A 16,389-nucleotide genomic window follows, 5' to 3' on the forward strand; every position below is an offset into this window, starting at 1 on the left:
GTACGTGCCTAAGTGAGTTTTATCTTAAATCGGTTTGAAACGGCCACTGAAAATATGGATGTCAGGTTCACTACACTAGAAAACCCATCACTCACATGCTTGAGTCCATACAGCAATCTAGTAATAAAGAATTGACATCACTATGGCAATGTACTGACTGACAATCTGCTAGATCATTTTACATAAATATTGAATGAAGAGGAAACAGTGCCATACATCGATGGTTTCCATCAAAATTTCATTTTAAAAATATCAGTTCAACCACAAATGACAGTGCATATGCACACACAAGCTTTTAAGCAACAAACCACCTGACTTTCACAATATATTGCTTTAGTTATAAATACTGTTCTTGCTGTCCAGGAACGCTGTGGTGTCATAATGTGGGATTTTCACACTAAACTTAAAATCAAAACAAGTTCATACACGCACTTTTGTCAAAGCACACTCCAGATCTTGAAGCAAATCTAAATGAAAGGCCCATGTGTAAATGCTTTCCAGCCCCATCAAGTCATTCACTATAGACTTTAATGGGGGGGACCAGGAACAAGATACATTTGTTGACATGGTCACTATGACTGCACCTCATATTCGTCATAGTATTATAATAATATGGTTATGGCATAATTATGATGCATTTTGTGCAAGATAAGTCATGTGAGGTGTCATTGGAAAAGTTATGATTTGCTGAATAAGATTATCCTATTTGTCCGCATGCATCATTTTTGTATCTGAAGTTATAAACACTATGTATCTGTACTTCAAATGTAATTACGCATGGGTAACACCCACTAGGCAAGATGCTTTCAGTCTAGATAGCTGGTTTGGAAGGGCCTATTCAGGGCAATGAGCCATTAGGGAAAACAACAGGTCTTAGGAGAAGCTTATCTCCCCCTCCCTCCCACCCCCACCCCCACCCCCAACCCGGTGAGCCTTCCTGAGAATGCTCCAGACAGCCTGTAAGTAATGGCTGCTATGACTCTACAAGGACATGCGACCAGGCCACATGATTCTAGACTCCATCTTGGGATGTCAGTATTTTTCCACAGACCAGTATGGGAACCAAGTTTTGAAACAAAGGGCTCCCGTCATACGCTAAAGCTATATAAGGCAGGGAGTGGCATCATCTGTAGTTCTTCACTCCACACAAAGGAAGATGCCTGGAAACACCTGAGGAACAAAGACTAAACTGGAAGATGTGCTGGACCAAGGCTAAATGGATTTCTAGCCTGTGTAAGACAGACCTGGGGATTCCAAGCTGTAGAGCAAGTGCAGCTTATCCCATAAGAATCTGCAGCCCGCCTGTATCATCAGACAGGATGAGAATTTGCTGGTTCGTATCCTATCTTTCTAGTACCTTAGACTTAGTATGTGTTTTTTTTAATTTACTACATAATCTGCTTTGATCTGTTTGCTATCACTTAAAAAAAATCTATCTTTTGTAGTTAATAAACTTATTTTATGTTTTAATCCAAACCAGTGAGCTTTGACTGGAGTGCTTGTGGAAAATCTCTGCTTGGTTACCACAAGTGTACATTGTTCTCTTCACACTGAAGGAGAGGCACACCGGGTATTAAACCCATATACTGGCCAGATTTGACCAGGGCAGACAGTACTGCTCTGGGGTCTTAGGCTGGGAAGCTGGTGGTTAGAGAGCCTGTGTGTAACTGCAGCTGGGTGTGACCCTATCTATGTGAATACTGGTGAAAGTGCAGGCTGGAGAACTTTGCAGCTTGTCACAGCACTACAGTGTGACGGGGAGCCCAGGCTGGTGGGTCAGATGGCTCAGTTCCAGGTGGCACCTCGTAGTGGAATCAGTCACAGTCATCATAAACACTTGGTAGCAACAGCAGGCAGCACCAATGGAATACGAATTCTACTCTATATGATCAGATTTATTTTCAAACTAGATTAGCTATCTCATAGAACTGGAAGGGACCCTGAAAGGTCATTGAGTCCAGCCCCCTGCCTTCACTAGCAGGACCAAGTACTGATTTTGGCCCAGATCCTTAAGTGGGCCCCTCAAGGATTGAACTCACAACCCTGGGTTTAGCAGGCCAATGCTCAAACCACTGAGCTATCCCTCCCCCCTAGATTGATGTCAGGAGATGAGGAAATACTTTTATCAATTAAACTAACTGCACAAAATCTTTAAGTGACCCAGGATGTTTGAAGGCCAACATAACTGTTGTGTTGCATACTAGAAAAAACCCAGACGTACAATATAATTTTTTAGACCACAAAATGCAAGGCAATTGAGAGAAATATATTTCTTTAGCTTCTTTGGTTAACTTCATATGTATTTATCTGGTTGGTCATGAATTTAAAACCCAACATACATCACATTGTTTTGGTTTTAGATACCAGAATAAAACACATTGTAGAAATGAGAGTTTAAGATACCTTGTAAGTATCCACATATCGATCTTCCTTCTCTTTAGACTGTACAGCTATGGGTTTGGCTAGATTTCTGTAATAGGAGAAATGTTGAAATCTTATTTTCATATGAAATTAGAAAATTCAGTTAAATGTAGATTAACACACGAAGACTGATATTTTTAGCTAAATTAGATTAAGAAGAGTTAAATATATAAGGACAAATACAAAAAAAAAATCCTAAGAACAAAGCTCTACATATGAGTTTAGGAAAATAAAAGGACTATAAAAAATACATATTCTTAATTTAAAATTGGCCATTTGATGTTAGTGCTAGAGGAATGAAAGTAATTTGTCCACAGAACAGCTATAGTATAGGCAACAGGCAACATACTCCCCATTCTGCGCCCACCAACATGCTTCAGTCCTGACTTGTGGCATCCCTTTAAGAGTAATGCCTTGTCTACTGTGGCAAGGCACCTCCTCTGTGTCGCTGGAATTAGCACTTCCCCCACAAATCAGGCCCACTCTGGCCAGTGTGCGTCTTCCCACTCTGTATTTTCTTATCGGTATTTTCAAGGTAGGCCTCAGTTCAGGCCAAAGGAATAGGGTTGCCAACCAAGGTCAGCTCCAGGGTTTTTGCTGCCCCAAGGTGGCAGGTCCTTCCCTCCGAGAGGGACCCGCAGCTGAATTGCTGCCGAAGAGCCCGACGTGCTCCCCTTCCCCTTGGCCACCCCAAGCACCTGCTTGCTGAGCTGGTGCCTGGAGCTGGCCCTGTTGCCAATGCTCCAGGATTGGCCCGGAGTCTGCTGGAATTGGCATTAATCTCCCAGTGACTACTGAAAGCAATCCAGGAGATTTTAATAGGATATTTTAAGAAAATGACATGACGTCATGTTGGGGGAAGAAAAGAATCTCCTGGAATAGCTTCAGTCAGAGTTGGGAACCCTACCAAGGAGGGTTCCTCCAGCTAACAAAAGAAAACCAATTTACAAACACAAACAAAGGGGAGTACCTTTCCCTGACCCCTTGCTGTGGGGAGTGCTGGGGTGGGGTGTTGTCCTGTTGTTGGCCCCAGATGTGTCAGTTCTTCCCCTAAACAGGCACTCAGCTTTGGTTGTTTTACCTGTAAGGAGGAGAGCAGCCTCTCACCCTGGAGAAGCCTATCTCCCTGTTGCCACTAGCCCTACAGCAGCTTGTCTCTCCTCCCCATCTCTCATTAGGGGAGGCATTTTTTAAAAGGTGTCAGGAAGCCCTTAATTGGACTCAGGTATCCCTAACTGACCTGAAGTAACTCTTTCTCAGTTTATAGGAAAAATGACCTCTCTCATTCTAAGGCTAACATACCAACACGATCACTCCTCTTGCTCAATACTAAGTGGCAGGACCTATTGCCACCTGTTCAGGGTGACAAACCCCAGTGGGCCAGTCTGTATTCTGCCTTGGTCCCACAGCCCGCCAGGGATATTAGTTGACGGCTCCTTCATGGAGCCGTGAGCACAGGCACTGGCGCGGTTCACCCTTATCACAGATGTCTGTCCCTTTTGTGACATGAGGGAGACCCTGGCCTACCTTGGGTGCGCCAGGTTGCAGACCCTTTTCCAGCTCCTCCTGGACATACTTTTGTGGTTCTGGCTGCACTTCTGCTCTAGGGTGACCAGATGTTAAGGGGAAAATATCAGGACCGCTGAGAGGGGGGAGGGGGGGAGAGCGTTTTTTTGTGTTTGTTTGTTTTGTTTTTTTACACTCAACCGTCCAGGAGTTCGGTGGCAATTCGGCAGAGAGCCCTTCAGTCACAAATGGTCTTCGGTGGGGGGTTAATACACCTTGCCACCAAAGACAGAAGCACCCGCCACTGACATTCCGCCAAAGACCGTCCGTGACTGAAGGACTCTCCATCGAATTGCTGCTGAAGACAAGGAAACAAAATATCGGGACAAATGGCGTCCCGACATCTGGTCACCCTATTCTGCTCCCAGCTTCTAATTTATGCACACCCCATTCGTGGCCCCTGCTCATCAACCTCCTCCTAGCAATGGCCAAAGTGGCCATCTATAACACCAGGGAGAGGATGCTAGCTGAGGGAGTGCTCTGCAACTGCGGGGCCTATTTCTGTTCCTCTCTCCATTCACATATCCGGGCAGAGTTCCACTGGCTCCCTTGACATCTGAGGAGCAGTGGGCACTGTCTGGGGTACTCTGGTCAGTGTTCTCTTCAGGTTCCCTGATTCTGACCCTTTGACATTCACACCTGTCCTTGTTTACTGTTTTGTTGTCCCCAATAGAGTCCCAAGCTCAATAGTTCCTGCCCTTAGGCTTGGGAGGAGCCTTTAGCTGTGGGTGGGCTTGTGACCGCCCACCTCCCAGAACCCAATAGGACTACTCCTCTTGCAGTTGCCTAGCCTGACTCTCCACTACACACAAGAGCTGCACCAACTTCACTAAAATCCATTAAAAAAAATCAGTGGAGTTAAGATTGTGTTTGTGTGGACACCCTTTAGTCTATTTACAACTAGCGGATACAGATTTAGCTTTGGTAACTGGCAAGTTGCTCATATAGCATAATTCTGTTTTTGGTCATGTTTTGCTAAATTATCAGGAGATCTTTGGTTACAGGCTGTTTTTGTTTGTTTTTTAAGACAAAGGAATGTATATCTGGAAGTGCAAGACAGCAGGTATTGAGTGAGACCTGCCAACTACTGTGAATATAAAATGTTGGTAACAGATATGCTATTCAAATTGACAAGATGAGCCACCTACCTATTGTTAAAGGTCATTCAAACACCATTAGACCAGATGTGTTTCCTAGCAATCTTCCTAATTAAGTCTTGGTTTATCAGGGTGATCATAAGTGGATTTTACTGAAATAACCAGTTTAATATGTTATTTGGAAAGGAGTAATTTCAAAGATTTCATGTTACCTATAAACAGATGGATCATTTAAGTCCAATGTTTCGCTGGTGTAGTCAGAAAGTATAAAGGGAAATACTGGATACTGCATGAGATCATTGAAGGAACGGCCAGCATGTTTGTTTAAATGAGTCAGGTATTCAAAGTTGGTAATCTGTCCTGTGTACCACAGATGAGTCAAAGCAGTAATGTTCCCATACTCCAAAAGATTAGGCAGGTTGTTCATTAAGATGTTGTGGTACACATCATCACGGACCTAAAAAAATTATTGTAGTTTTAATCAAGCAACACATTTAAACTGTCATAAACTAAGTGTCCTCCTACAGTATGCAAGATTCTCTCATTTACAAGGTTCTAGAGGTCTGTGAAGATCAGAACAATGTGATAACAAGTCACAACATTAAGATATTGAATTGGTTTAGTCCTATGTTTTTAGAACATACCTGTGATACACATCATGTCTATCAAAAAGCCTGGCTGAGCCCTTAACTCATATCAGCTTCCAGAAGTATCTAAGAATTCAAATAAGCCTACCCATAGTTTTTCTTAATGTATTCCACGAAAATACACATTATGTATTGAAGAAATTATAAAAAATATCTTTATATACATATTATATACTACCATACATTAATGCCACACTGTTACCTTTGTGTTGTCAAAAGCTAAGAGTAAAGTTCTGCCATTTGTTAAAAATATTTCCACAGCATTGTCTCTTAATTGCCACCATCTCTTATGAACTTCCTTGATTTCTTCATATGTCCAAGAAAATGATGCTGGTTCAGTTTCTCCGTGAAAACTCTGAAGAACATACAGTAGATTGAGAGAGAAAATGTTTTGCTCAGTAGCCTTTAAAATTAGCCCTATTTGCAGTCAGTTTCCATTTATTTATACTGCATACTGTAAACTAATGCTCTATGGGTGGTAATTTACTTTAAACTTTGGGCTGTACTTTTGAAAATCTTAATTCTTTGTCTAGTGGAGAAATGCAGCTTAAATTAAGTTGTTTACCAAATACTTTATATAATGAAAACTATTTAATAGATCTTTTGTTTTTAATCTGTTTCACCCCTATGTCAATACAAGACACTGTTAGGGATCATAAGAATTAGCTCAGTCAAATGTCACTGTAGGGTAATAAAAACAAAAGCTTTTTTTTTTTTTTTTTTATATAAACACAAGTTTCACCTTTCAATAGATAAGTATATTCTGATTCCTAATTCCGGGGTTCTGGTCCATGACTAAGGGTCCTAGGCACTACCGTAATATATAACAAAATCTGATATTTACACCCACACTCTAAAAGACTGGTAGAATTGGGAATAATAGTCTCTTTATTCTATAATGGAAGTTATCAGCCTTCCTCAGGGCATTTGTATGTTATTGCTGAAATGTTGGCAGATAAGCATTTTAAAATTCTCAAATAATCACACACAAATAGAACAGTCTATGAATTCAACTCTCAGATATCTTAATATACAAATTAAAATTATTATGGTGATTTTAAATGATAAAGCACCAAAGTTATTCTCGGTTCTAGTTAAGAGAATTTAGAAAAATGTGTGATCTGTGAAAAACTTCAGCTCATACTCACAGAACTTTCTATTGTGTCAGAAGCATTGTCTTCAACGAAATACATTCCATATTTGCCTGCAGAGAGGAATATTTATACAAAAGGCGACTGTTACTATACTAATTTGTCTTTACTTTTAACATCTATAAAATGATTATACATGATGTTTAAAGCACTAACGATGCTGTTCATAATAGTAAGTAAAAAGCACAGCACTTAGAATCACAGAATCATAGAATATTAGGGTTGGAAGAGACCTCAGGAGGTCATCTAGTCCAATCCCCTGCCAAAGCAGGACCAACACCAACTAAATCATCCCAGCCAGGGCTTAGTCAAGCCAGGCCTTAAAAACCTAAGGATGGAGATTCCACCACCTCCCTAGGTAACCCATTCCAGTGCTTCACCACCCTACTAGTGAAATAGTGTTGCCTAATATCCAACCTAGACCTCCCCCACTGCAACTTGAGACCACTGCTTCTTGTTCTATCATCTGCCACCACTGAGAACTGCCAAACTCTATCCTCTCTGGAACCCCCCTTCAGGTAGTTGAAGGCTGCTATCAAATCAACATAAGAAAGGCCGTACCGGGTCAGACCAAAGGTCCATCTAGCCCAGTATCTGTCTACCGACAGTGGCCAATGCCAGGTGCCCCTGAGGGAGTGAACCTAACAGGCAATGATCAAGTGATCTCTCTCCTGCCATCCATCTCCATCCTCTGACGAACAGAGGCTAGGGACACCATTCTTACCCATCCTGGCTAATAGCCATTTATGGACTTAGCCACCATGAATTTATCCAGTCCCCTTTTAAACATTGTTATAGTCCTAGCCTTCACAACCTCCTCAGGTAAGGAGTTCCACAAGTTGACTGTGCGCTGCGTGAAGAAGAACTTCCTTTTATTTGTTTTAAACCTGCTGCCTATTAATTTCATTTGGTGACCCCTAGTTCTTGTATTATGGGAATAAGTAAATAACTTTTCCTTATCCACTTTCTCAACATCACTCATGATTTTATATACCTCTATCATGTCCCCCCTTAGTCTTCTCTTTTCCAAACTGAAGAGTCCTAGCCTCTTTAATCTTTCCTCGTATGGGACCCTCTCTAAACCCCTAATCATTTTAGTTGCTCTTTTCTGAACCTTTTCTAGTGCTAGAATATCTTTTTTGAGGTGAGGAGACCACATCTGTACTCAGTATTCGAGATGTGGGCGTACCATGGATTTATATAAGGGCAATAATATATTCTCAGTCTTATTCTCTATCCCCTTTTTAATGATTTCTAACATCCTGTTTGCTTTTTTGACCGCCTCTGCACACTGCGTGGACATCTTCAGAGAACTATCCACGATAACTCCAAGATCTTTTTCCTGACTCGTTGTAGCTAAATTAGCCCCCATCATGTTGTATGTATAGTTGGGGTTATTTTTTCCAACGTGCATTACTTTACATTTATCCACATTAAATTTCATTTGCCATTTTGTTGCCCAATCACTTAGTTTTGTGAGATCTTTTTGAAGTTCTTCACAATCTGCTTTGGTCTTAACTATCTTGAGTAGTTTAGTATCATCTGCAAACTTTGCCACCTCACTGTTTACCCCTTTCTCCAGATCATTTATGAATAAATTGAATAGGATTGGTCCTAGGACTGACCCTTGGGGAACACCACTAGTTACCCCTCTCCATTCTGAGAATTTACCATTAATTCCTACCCTTTGTTCCCTGTCCTTTAACCAGTTCTCAATCCATGAAAGGACCTTCCCTTTTATCCCATGACAGCTTAATTTACGTAAGAGCCTTTGGTGAGGGACCTTGTCAAAGGCTTTCTGGAAATCTAAGTACACTATGTCCACCGGATCCCCCTTGTCCACATGTTTGTTGACCCCTTCAAAGAACTCTAATAGATTAGTAAGACACGGTTTCCCTTTACAAAAACCATGTTGACTATTGCTCAAGAGTTTATGTTTTTCTATGTGTCTGACAATTTTATTCTTTACTATTGTTTCAACTAATTTGCCCGGTACCGACGTTATACTTACCGGTCTGTAATTGCCGGGATCACCCCTAGAGCCCTTTTTAAATATTGGCGTTACATTAGCTAACTTCCAGTCATTGGGTACCGAAGCTGATTTAAAGGACAGGTTACAAACCTTAGTTAATAGTTCCGCAACTTCACATTTGAGTTCTTTCAGAACTCTTGGGTGAATGCCATCTGGTCCCGGTGACTTGTTAATGTTGAGTTTATCGATTAATTCCAAAACCTCCTCTAGTGATACTTCAATCTGTGACAGTTCCTCAGATTTGTCACCTACAAAAGCCAGCTCAGGTTTGGGAATCTCCCTAACATCCTCAGCCGTGAAGACTGAAGCAAAGAATCCATTTAGTTTCTCCGCAATGACTTTATCATCTTTAAGCGCTCCTTTTGTATTTTCATCGTCAAGGGGCCCCACTGGTTGTTTAGCAGGCTTCCTGCTTCTGATGTACTTAAAAAACATTTTGTTATTACCTTTGGAGTTTTTGGCTAGCCGTTCTTCAAACTCCTCTTTGGCTTTTCTTATTACACTCTTGCACTTAAGTTGGCAGTGTTTGTGCTCCTTTCTATTTGCCTCACTAGGTTTTGACTTCCACTTTTTAAAGGAAGTCTTTTTATCTCTCACTGCTTCTTTTACATGGCTGTTAAGCCACGGTGGCTCTTTTTTAGTTCTTTTACTGTTTTTCTTAATTTGGGGTATACATTGAAGTTGGGCCTCTATTATGGTGTCTTTAAAAAGGGCCCACGCGACTTGCAGGGATTTCACTTTAGTCACTGTACCTTTTAACTTTTGTCTAACTAACCCCCTCATTTTTGTATAGTTTCCCCTTTTGAAATTAAAGGCCACAGTGTTGGGCAGTTGAGATGTTCTTCCCACCACAGGGATGTTGAATGCTATTGTATTATGGTCACTATTTCCAAGCGGTCTTGCTATAGTTACCTCTTGGACCAGCTCCTGCGCTCCACTCAGGATTAAATCTAGAGTCGCCTCTCCCCTTGTGGGTTCCCGTACCAGCTGCTCCATGAAGCAGTCATTTAAAGTATCGAGAAATTTTATCTCTGCATTTCGTCCTGAAGTGAAATGTTCCCAGTCAATATGGGGATAATTGAAATCCCCCACTATTATTGGGTTCTTAATTTTGATAGCCTCTCTAATTTCCCTTAGCATTTCATCATCACTATTACTGTCCTGGTCAGGTGGTCGATAATAGATCCCTACTGTTATATTTTTACTAGAGCATGAAATTTCTGTCCATAGAGACTCTATGGAACCTGTGGATTCGCTTAAGATTTTTACTTCATTTGAATCTACACTTTCTTTAACATATAGTGCCACTCCTCCCCCTGCACGGCCTGTTCTGTCCTTCCGATATATTTTGTATCCCGGAATGATTGTGTCCCATTGATTGCTCTCAGTCCACCAGGTTTCTGTGATGCCTATTATATCTATATCCTCCTTTATCACAAGGCACTCTAGTTCACCCATCTTATTATTTAGACTTCTGGCATTTGTGTACAAGCACTTTAAAAACTTGTCCCTGTTTATTAGCCTGCCTTTTACTGATGTGCCAGATTCTTTTTTATGTGACTGTTTATCATCTGATCCGGCCCTTACATTATACTTCTCATTACTCTGCTCCTGACTATAACCTGGAGATTCTCTATCATCAGACTCTCCCCTAAGAGAAGTCTGTGTCCGATCCACACGCTCCTCTGCAGCAGTCGGCTTTCCCCTATCTCCTAGTTTAAAAACTGCTCTACAACCTTTTTAATGTTTAGCGCCAGCAGTCTGGTTCCACTTTGGTTTAGGTGGAGCCCATCTCTCCTGTATAGGCTCCTCCCATCCCAGAAGTTTCCCCAGTTCCTAACGAACGTGAACCCCTCCTCTCTACACCATCGTCTCATCCACGCATTGAGACTCTGAAGCTCTGCCTGCCTACCTGGCCCTGCGCGTGGAACTGGGAGCACTTCTGAAAATGCCACCATAGAGGTCCTGGATTTCAGTCTCTTCCCTAGCAGCCTAAATTTGGCTTCCAGGACATCTCTCCTACCCTTCCCTATGTCATTGGAACCTACATGTACCACGACCACCGGCTCCTCCCCAGCACTACACATAAGTCTATCTAGATGCCTCGAGAGATCCGCAACCTTCGCACCAGGCAGGCAAGTCACCATACGGTTCTCCCGGTCATCACAGACCCAGCTATCTACATTTCTAATAATCGAATCTCCCATTACTAACACCTGCCTTTTCCGAGAAACTGGAGTTCCCTCCCCCGGAGAGGCAACCCCAGCACCATCTGGAAGGAGGGTCCCAACTGCGGGAAGGTTTCCCTCTGCTCCCATCGACTGCTCTACTTCCCTGGGCCCTTCTTCCTCCTCAACAGCACAGGAGCTGTCTAAGCGGAGGTGGGACAATTCTACAGTGTCCCGGAAAGCCTCATCAACATACCTCTCTGCCCCTCTCAGCTCCTCCAGTTCCGCCACCCTCGCCTCCAAATCCCACCTCACTCTTCAATGTTGCAGACTAAGTAACCCCAGTTCCCTCAGCCTCTCCTCATAAGTCATGTGCCCCAGCCCCCCCTTGGTGGAAATGAAGTTAAATACTATCCTTGACAAGTATCTAATGACTTAAAGTAACAACAATAAATCCAATAAGCTGTGAAAACTGTAGGAAAGGAAGGCCAAACTGACTAGTTGGGTAAGCAGGTGGAACTCCAGTAGCCAGAGTTAAGGTCAGAAGGGGACCACCATATTATCTAGTCTGTCTTCCGGTATATCGCAAACCACTACCACAATAAATGCAGTTACAATCACATAAGCCAATAATGAATTTAGCCTGGAATGTCTGTGTTGTTAAAATTCATATAGAGACTGTAGATATATAAATTAACTAAGACTGAAAAAACCATTAAGTGCACAATAGCCATGCAACTCAAAGCAGCAACAGAAATAAAATATTCTGCATGTGGGGTAATCTATGACTATTCATCATCCTCTGTATGATAAGAGGTACAATATGTGGAAAGTCAAGCAACATTTCAGATACTCCAAGATACATAGGAACAATATGTCTGGACAAAAATCAGTTGTGTGTTACCTTTAGAAAATGTAATCCATATGTAACTGACACTGGCAGAGCAGGTGCCAGCTCTTGCCAAGACTGCAGGCATTAGCTAAGAACTGACAGACTCATAGCTGGAGACTAGACTATGTGGAAGCCAGTAAATAATTAACAAGGTTTTGAAGAGATCTTAATGATCTTGAGTTAGGCTAACTGTGACCCTGGTGACGTGAGGAAGCAAGATAATGTAAGACAGAGTGAATTGTGTGAAAGTTATTACGACCTTGCAATATGCAGTCTTGCAGTCTTGTTTTTCTAGTGAGATAGCAGAAAAGCTTATGTATAAACAAAATGTATTTGTTGCTTTTTAGTGTCTCCATGATTGCTAGAAATTGTCTGTAAAAAAAGGTATAAAGGCTTGATGTAATTGTTTACCAGTTGAGAGACCTGTCCAGGACCCTGTGTCCTATGGCACTCTCTCCCTCCATGGTAATTACTGGAAAAATAATAAAGTATTTAATTTTGCTGCACCCAAACAAAAAGCGAGAACTACGTTTTTCTTCAACAATTTGGGGGCTCATCCGGGATGGCAACGCCCACGGACCCACAGACGGCTACTACGGATCATTCCCCTTCGAACCCCATGGCGCCACATGAGAGGTATGAGACCTTTTGAAATCTCTATTGGGGTATCGGAGGAGGACTGTCCCTGAGGACGTCTGTCTCTCTGTTGGGCTCACGCCATCTGAACTTATTGACTGTGCAGCAGGATCAGATGCAAAGCGGTATTGGGGAGAGGCCCCAATAAGGTTAGTTTATAGCAGTACTGGGAACTGCTGAGTTGGCCAAGGTAAATGCATAAGGTAATGCATAGGTAATGCATTAGAATGCACCGGTGCTGAGGGGTTTTTACCGCCTCATGGTATTGGTCCGGACCAGGTAAAGATGCATCGTGGTTAAAAAAAAAAAAAAAAAAAAATTTTTTAAAAGAGCTAAAAAGGAAAAAGGAAGAAAAAGAGGCCTTGGTGTGTGTGTGTGTACACCAGTGTGAGTGGCTGTTACCGGGCTAGCCCGGTAACTAGTGGATCTTTAGGAGATCCGACCCACGGTGGGCTGACTCAGCCTGGCATAGTCCGGCGAGGAAGCTGCCTGGGTCTAGGAGTGTGTGAACCCATCTTCCCTCCCCTTTCCTTGTGAGTCTCTCCTGTGTGAGTGGAAAATGGGTAAGGGACTGTCTAAATATTCCACCTCACCCCCTAAGGGTACCCCAGCATATTACATGTACGTACACTATGGTCCTAAAACCTGCAGGTATTTAGCGAATTGGAATCTTCACATGCGTGAAAATCCATCTAAACAGTGCCCATTGGAAGGTATTTTCAATCTAGATAAGATCATATATCTCAGAGGAGCTTTTAATCACAAAGAAAAACCTCTGACAGTGTGAGCAATTTGTCTAGGAACGGGTTAATTTGAAATTCGGCTTAGCCCTAAGATAAAGGAGAAGTTGTTTTGTGTTCAAGGTCATGAATCAGTGCGGACTATGCTAAGTGCAAAGAAAACTGCTTTCAGCCCCAGCTGCTTGTGGAAAATAGAAACTGAGGCAAGCCAAAGGCAGTACAAGTTGCAGAATTGGAATTATATTTGCAAAGCTTAACTTCCCAGTGAGACATGTGCAGAAAAACAACAGTAACCGGTTAAACAAACCGGTTGTCTTCGACAACTAGTTCACCTGTACCTCAGTTTCGCTCAGAATAGGTATTAGTCTTACAAGACGTATTTAGTGTTTAGACTCTGAAATGCTTGTAGATTGCTGCATGCATTAATCTCACTTGTAATGTCGACATTCTATGCTATAAGAAAATATGTAAATTTTGTCTTATAACTTCATAAATGTTTGCTCTGAACTTGCAAACCCACGTACAGGAATAGTCATTCCCCCACCCCACCCATTCAGGAGGACCATCAAAATTTAAGTGAGGCCATTATAAGACAAAAGCTTTGTTAATTGTCCCATCCACCCATGGTGAAGTAGGTGCAGAAGATCTGTGGCTTTGAATGCTGGAAGAGGTAAATGAAACAAATCTTCACATCAACTTTTTTTTTCCCCAATCTCTTTGCTGAACTCACAGGGCTAGAGAAACCAAACTGAAGCCAGAGATCCTGGGTATACCCAGAAAGACGTACTGAATTGACAGATCTCTACAACTCTGTCACTCTTACAATTTAGATGCAACTCATTTGTGTATATTCATTTGCTTGCTTTAACCTGTAAATAATTCTCTTATGTTTTTCCTAATTAATAAACCTTTAAATAGTTTATTACAGGATTGGCTGCAGGGGCTGTCTTTGGTGTAAGATCTAGAGTATCAACTGATCTGGGGTAAGTGACTGGTCTCTTGGGACTGGGAGCAACCTGAATATGATGTGATTTTTTTATGTAAGTGACCATTTATCACTAAATCCAGTCTACGTGGATGGCAAAATAGACTGGAAAGGCTCAGAGGACAGCCCGTGAATCCATGGTGAGACTGTTACAGTGATACAGGAGTTCGCATTTGTTACTGTGTTGGTAAAATCTAATTATAGACCATACCACCATTTTGGAGTATCTGCCCTGTTTTTTTTGACAGTCTGCCCTGAGATAGGCACTCACAGTCATGAGTCACTCCAGACAAACTCCAGACCAAACTGACATTTACATGAATAGAATTAGATCTATACTAGATAATATAGTACTTAGTCCTGCCATGGATGCAGGGGACTGGATTAGGTGACCTCTTGAAGTCCTTCCAGTCCTACGATTATATAATAAGGTTTCTCTAACTATTACAGAAGGAAGGATTAAAGCTGCTCTTTAAATATTAAAAATGTTCTTGTTAAAAGGTTAGTCATCGAAACTGTTACACTTACCCAATAACAATTCACCAGCTGTCTCTCTAGAAGGTGCTACATTGATGCATCTTCGATTCACTCTGCATATATACAAATAGAAACATTTACTACGTCATAAAATTCAGTAGATATCTAAAATTAACAGCCTCAAATACTACACACTATAACCAAGTAGACTTTTCCTTTTTTCTGTGACCCCAAGTGTTCAAATCCTAAAGGAACGTGTAAAACTAGTTCTCAGCTCTTTAAGAATCATGAGCAGCTGAATAAAACAGTGATAATGTTCAAACTATGAGAGAAATACCAAGCTCAAATTTTTTAATATATATTCACTTGTACAAATTTAGGATTTGTTGCTTTCCGCATCTTTTTTTGATGTTAAGCTAATTCGGTGCTTGTGAAAGGTGCTGGATTTCCAGCACTGCAAAGTTAAAACCTAGTTATCATTGAATACATATAGTATAGGCAGTGAAAGTGCAGATTTACTCAGCTAGTCAATGAAGGGATGAGAATATAATTCAATCTCCACATCCACACTTCTGGGCTTCTGCTGAAAGCACCAATAAATTACAATTGCAATGCTGATATTTGGAAAATGAACCACAACAAAGGCATTGATCATGGGCCCAATACCACCCAGATGGGTAATGACTTTGATTGTTAGGCTTTAAAATCCGCAACCTAGAAGTGAAAAGCTCTGTAAACCCACTACCATCTCTCAAGTCACCCACTCTACTATATTTGCTGTTTTTAATTTATGACAAGCAAGTGAAGCAGGTGCAAGCAGTGGTGAGCTGCAGCCGGTTCGCGCGAACCGGTTGTTAAATTTAGAAACCCTTTTAGAACCAGTTGTAAAGGGCTTTTAAATTTAACAAAGGTTCCAGCAGCGCCGCGCCCCGGCCCGCCCCCAGTCCCAGCTCACCTGGCTCCAGCTTTGTCTCCTCCTCTGAAGGCTCTCCCTCCAGGCTTCCCGCCAATCAGCTGTTAGCGCGGGAAGCCTGGGAGGGCTGATAAGGAAGCAGCAGCAGCAGCTTCCTGCAGGTAAGCTGGGTGGGGGGAGGCGCCGCATGTCCCCGGCCAGGCGGCGCAGCTCCGGGCTGGCCCCCGGCTTGGACCCCGGGCAAGCGGGCGGCGCGGCTCTGGGCGGGCGGCGTGGCTTGGACCCCGGCCGGGCAGCATGGCTCCGGGCGGGTGGCGCGGCTTGGTCCCCGGCCGGACGCCAGCCTGGACCCCAGCCGGGCAGGCGGGCGGCGCGGCTCCGGGCCGGACGCCGGTGCGGACCCTGGTCCGGACCCCGGGCGGCGCGGACCCTGGGCGGCGCGGCGCGGACCCCGGCCCCGACTCTGGCCGGGCGGGCGGCGCGGCTCCGGGCGGGCAGCGCGGCTCTGACCCCGGCCCCGACTCTGGGCAGCGCGGCTCCGCGCCGGCCCCCGGCTCTGACTCTGGCTGGCGGGCGGCGCGTCTCCGCGCTGGACCCCGACTCCGGCCCAGCAGTGAGGCTCCGGGCCGGACCCAGACGCCGACCTGGACCCCGACTGCAGCCC

The 16,389-nt window shown here is 43.1% G+C and overlaps 1 protein-coding gene across 1 annotated transcript in view; it reads right to left on the bottom strand.

Moving 5' to 3' along the window:
• The window catches only part of LYST (lysosomal trafficking regulator), a 156,813-nt gene that overhangs the window by 25,422 nt on the left and 115,002 nt on the right, over positions 1-16,389 (bottom strand). Inside the window, exons 37-41 of the mRNA XM_045009357.1 lie at positions 14,864-14,925; positions 6,880-6,935; positions 5,934-6,086; positions 5,297-5,541; positions 2,404-2,470 (exon numbers count right to left, since the gene is read on the bottom strand). Coding sequence (XP_044865292.1) covers positions 2,404-2,470; positions 5,297-5,541; positions 5,934-6,086; positions 6,880-6,935; positions 14,864-14,925 — 583 coding nt within the window. The remainder of the gene's footprint in view (positions 1-2,403; positions 2,471-5,296; positions 5,542-5,933; positions 6,087-6,879; positions 6,936-14,863; positions 14,926-16,389) is intronic.

Source organism: Mauremys mutica, chromosome 3 (genome assembly GCF_020497125.1).
Source record: "Mauremys mutica isolate MM-2020 ecotype Southern chromosome 3, ASM2049712v1, whole genome shotgun sequence".
NCBI lineage: Eukaryota > Metazoa > Chordata > Testudines > Geoemydidae > Mauremys > Mauremys mutica.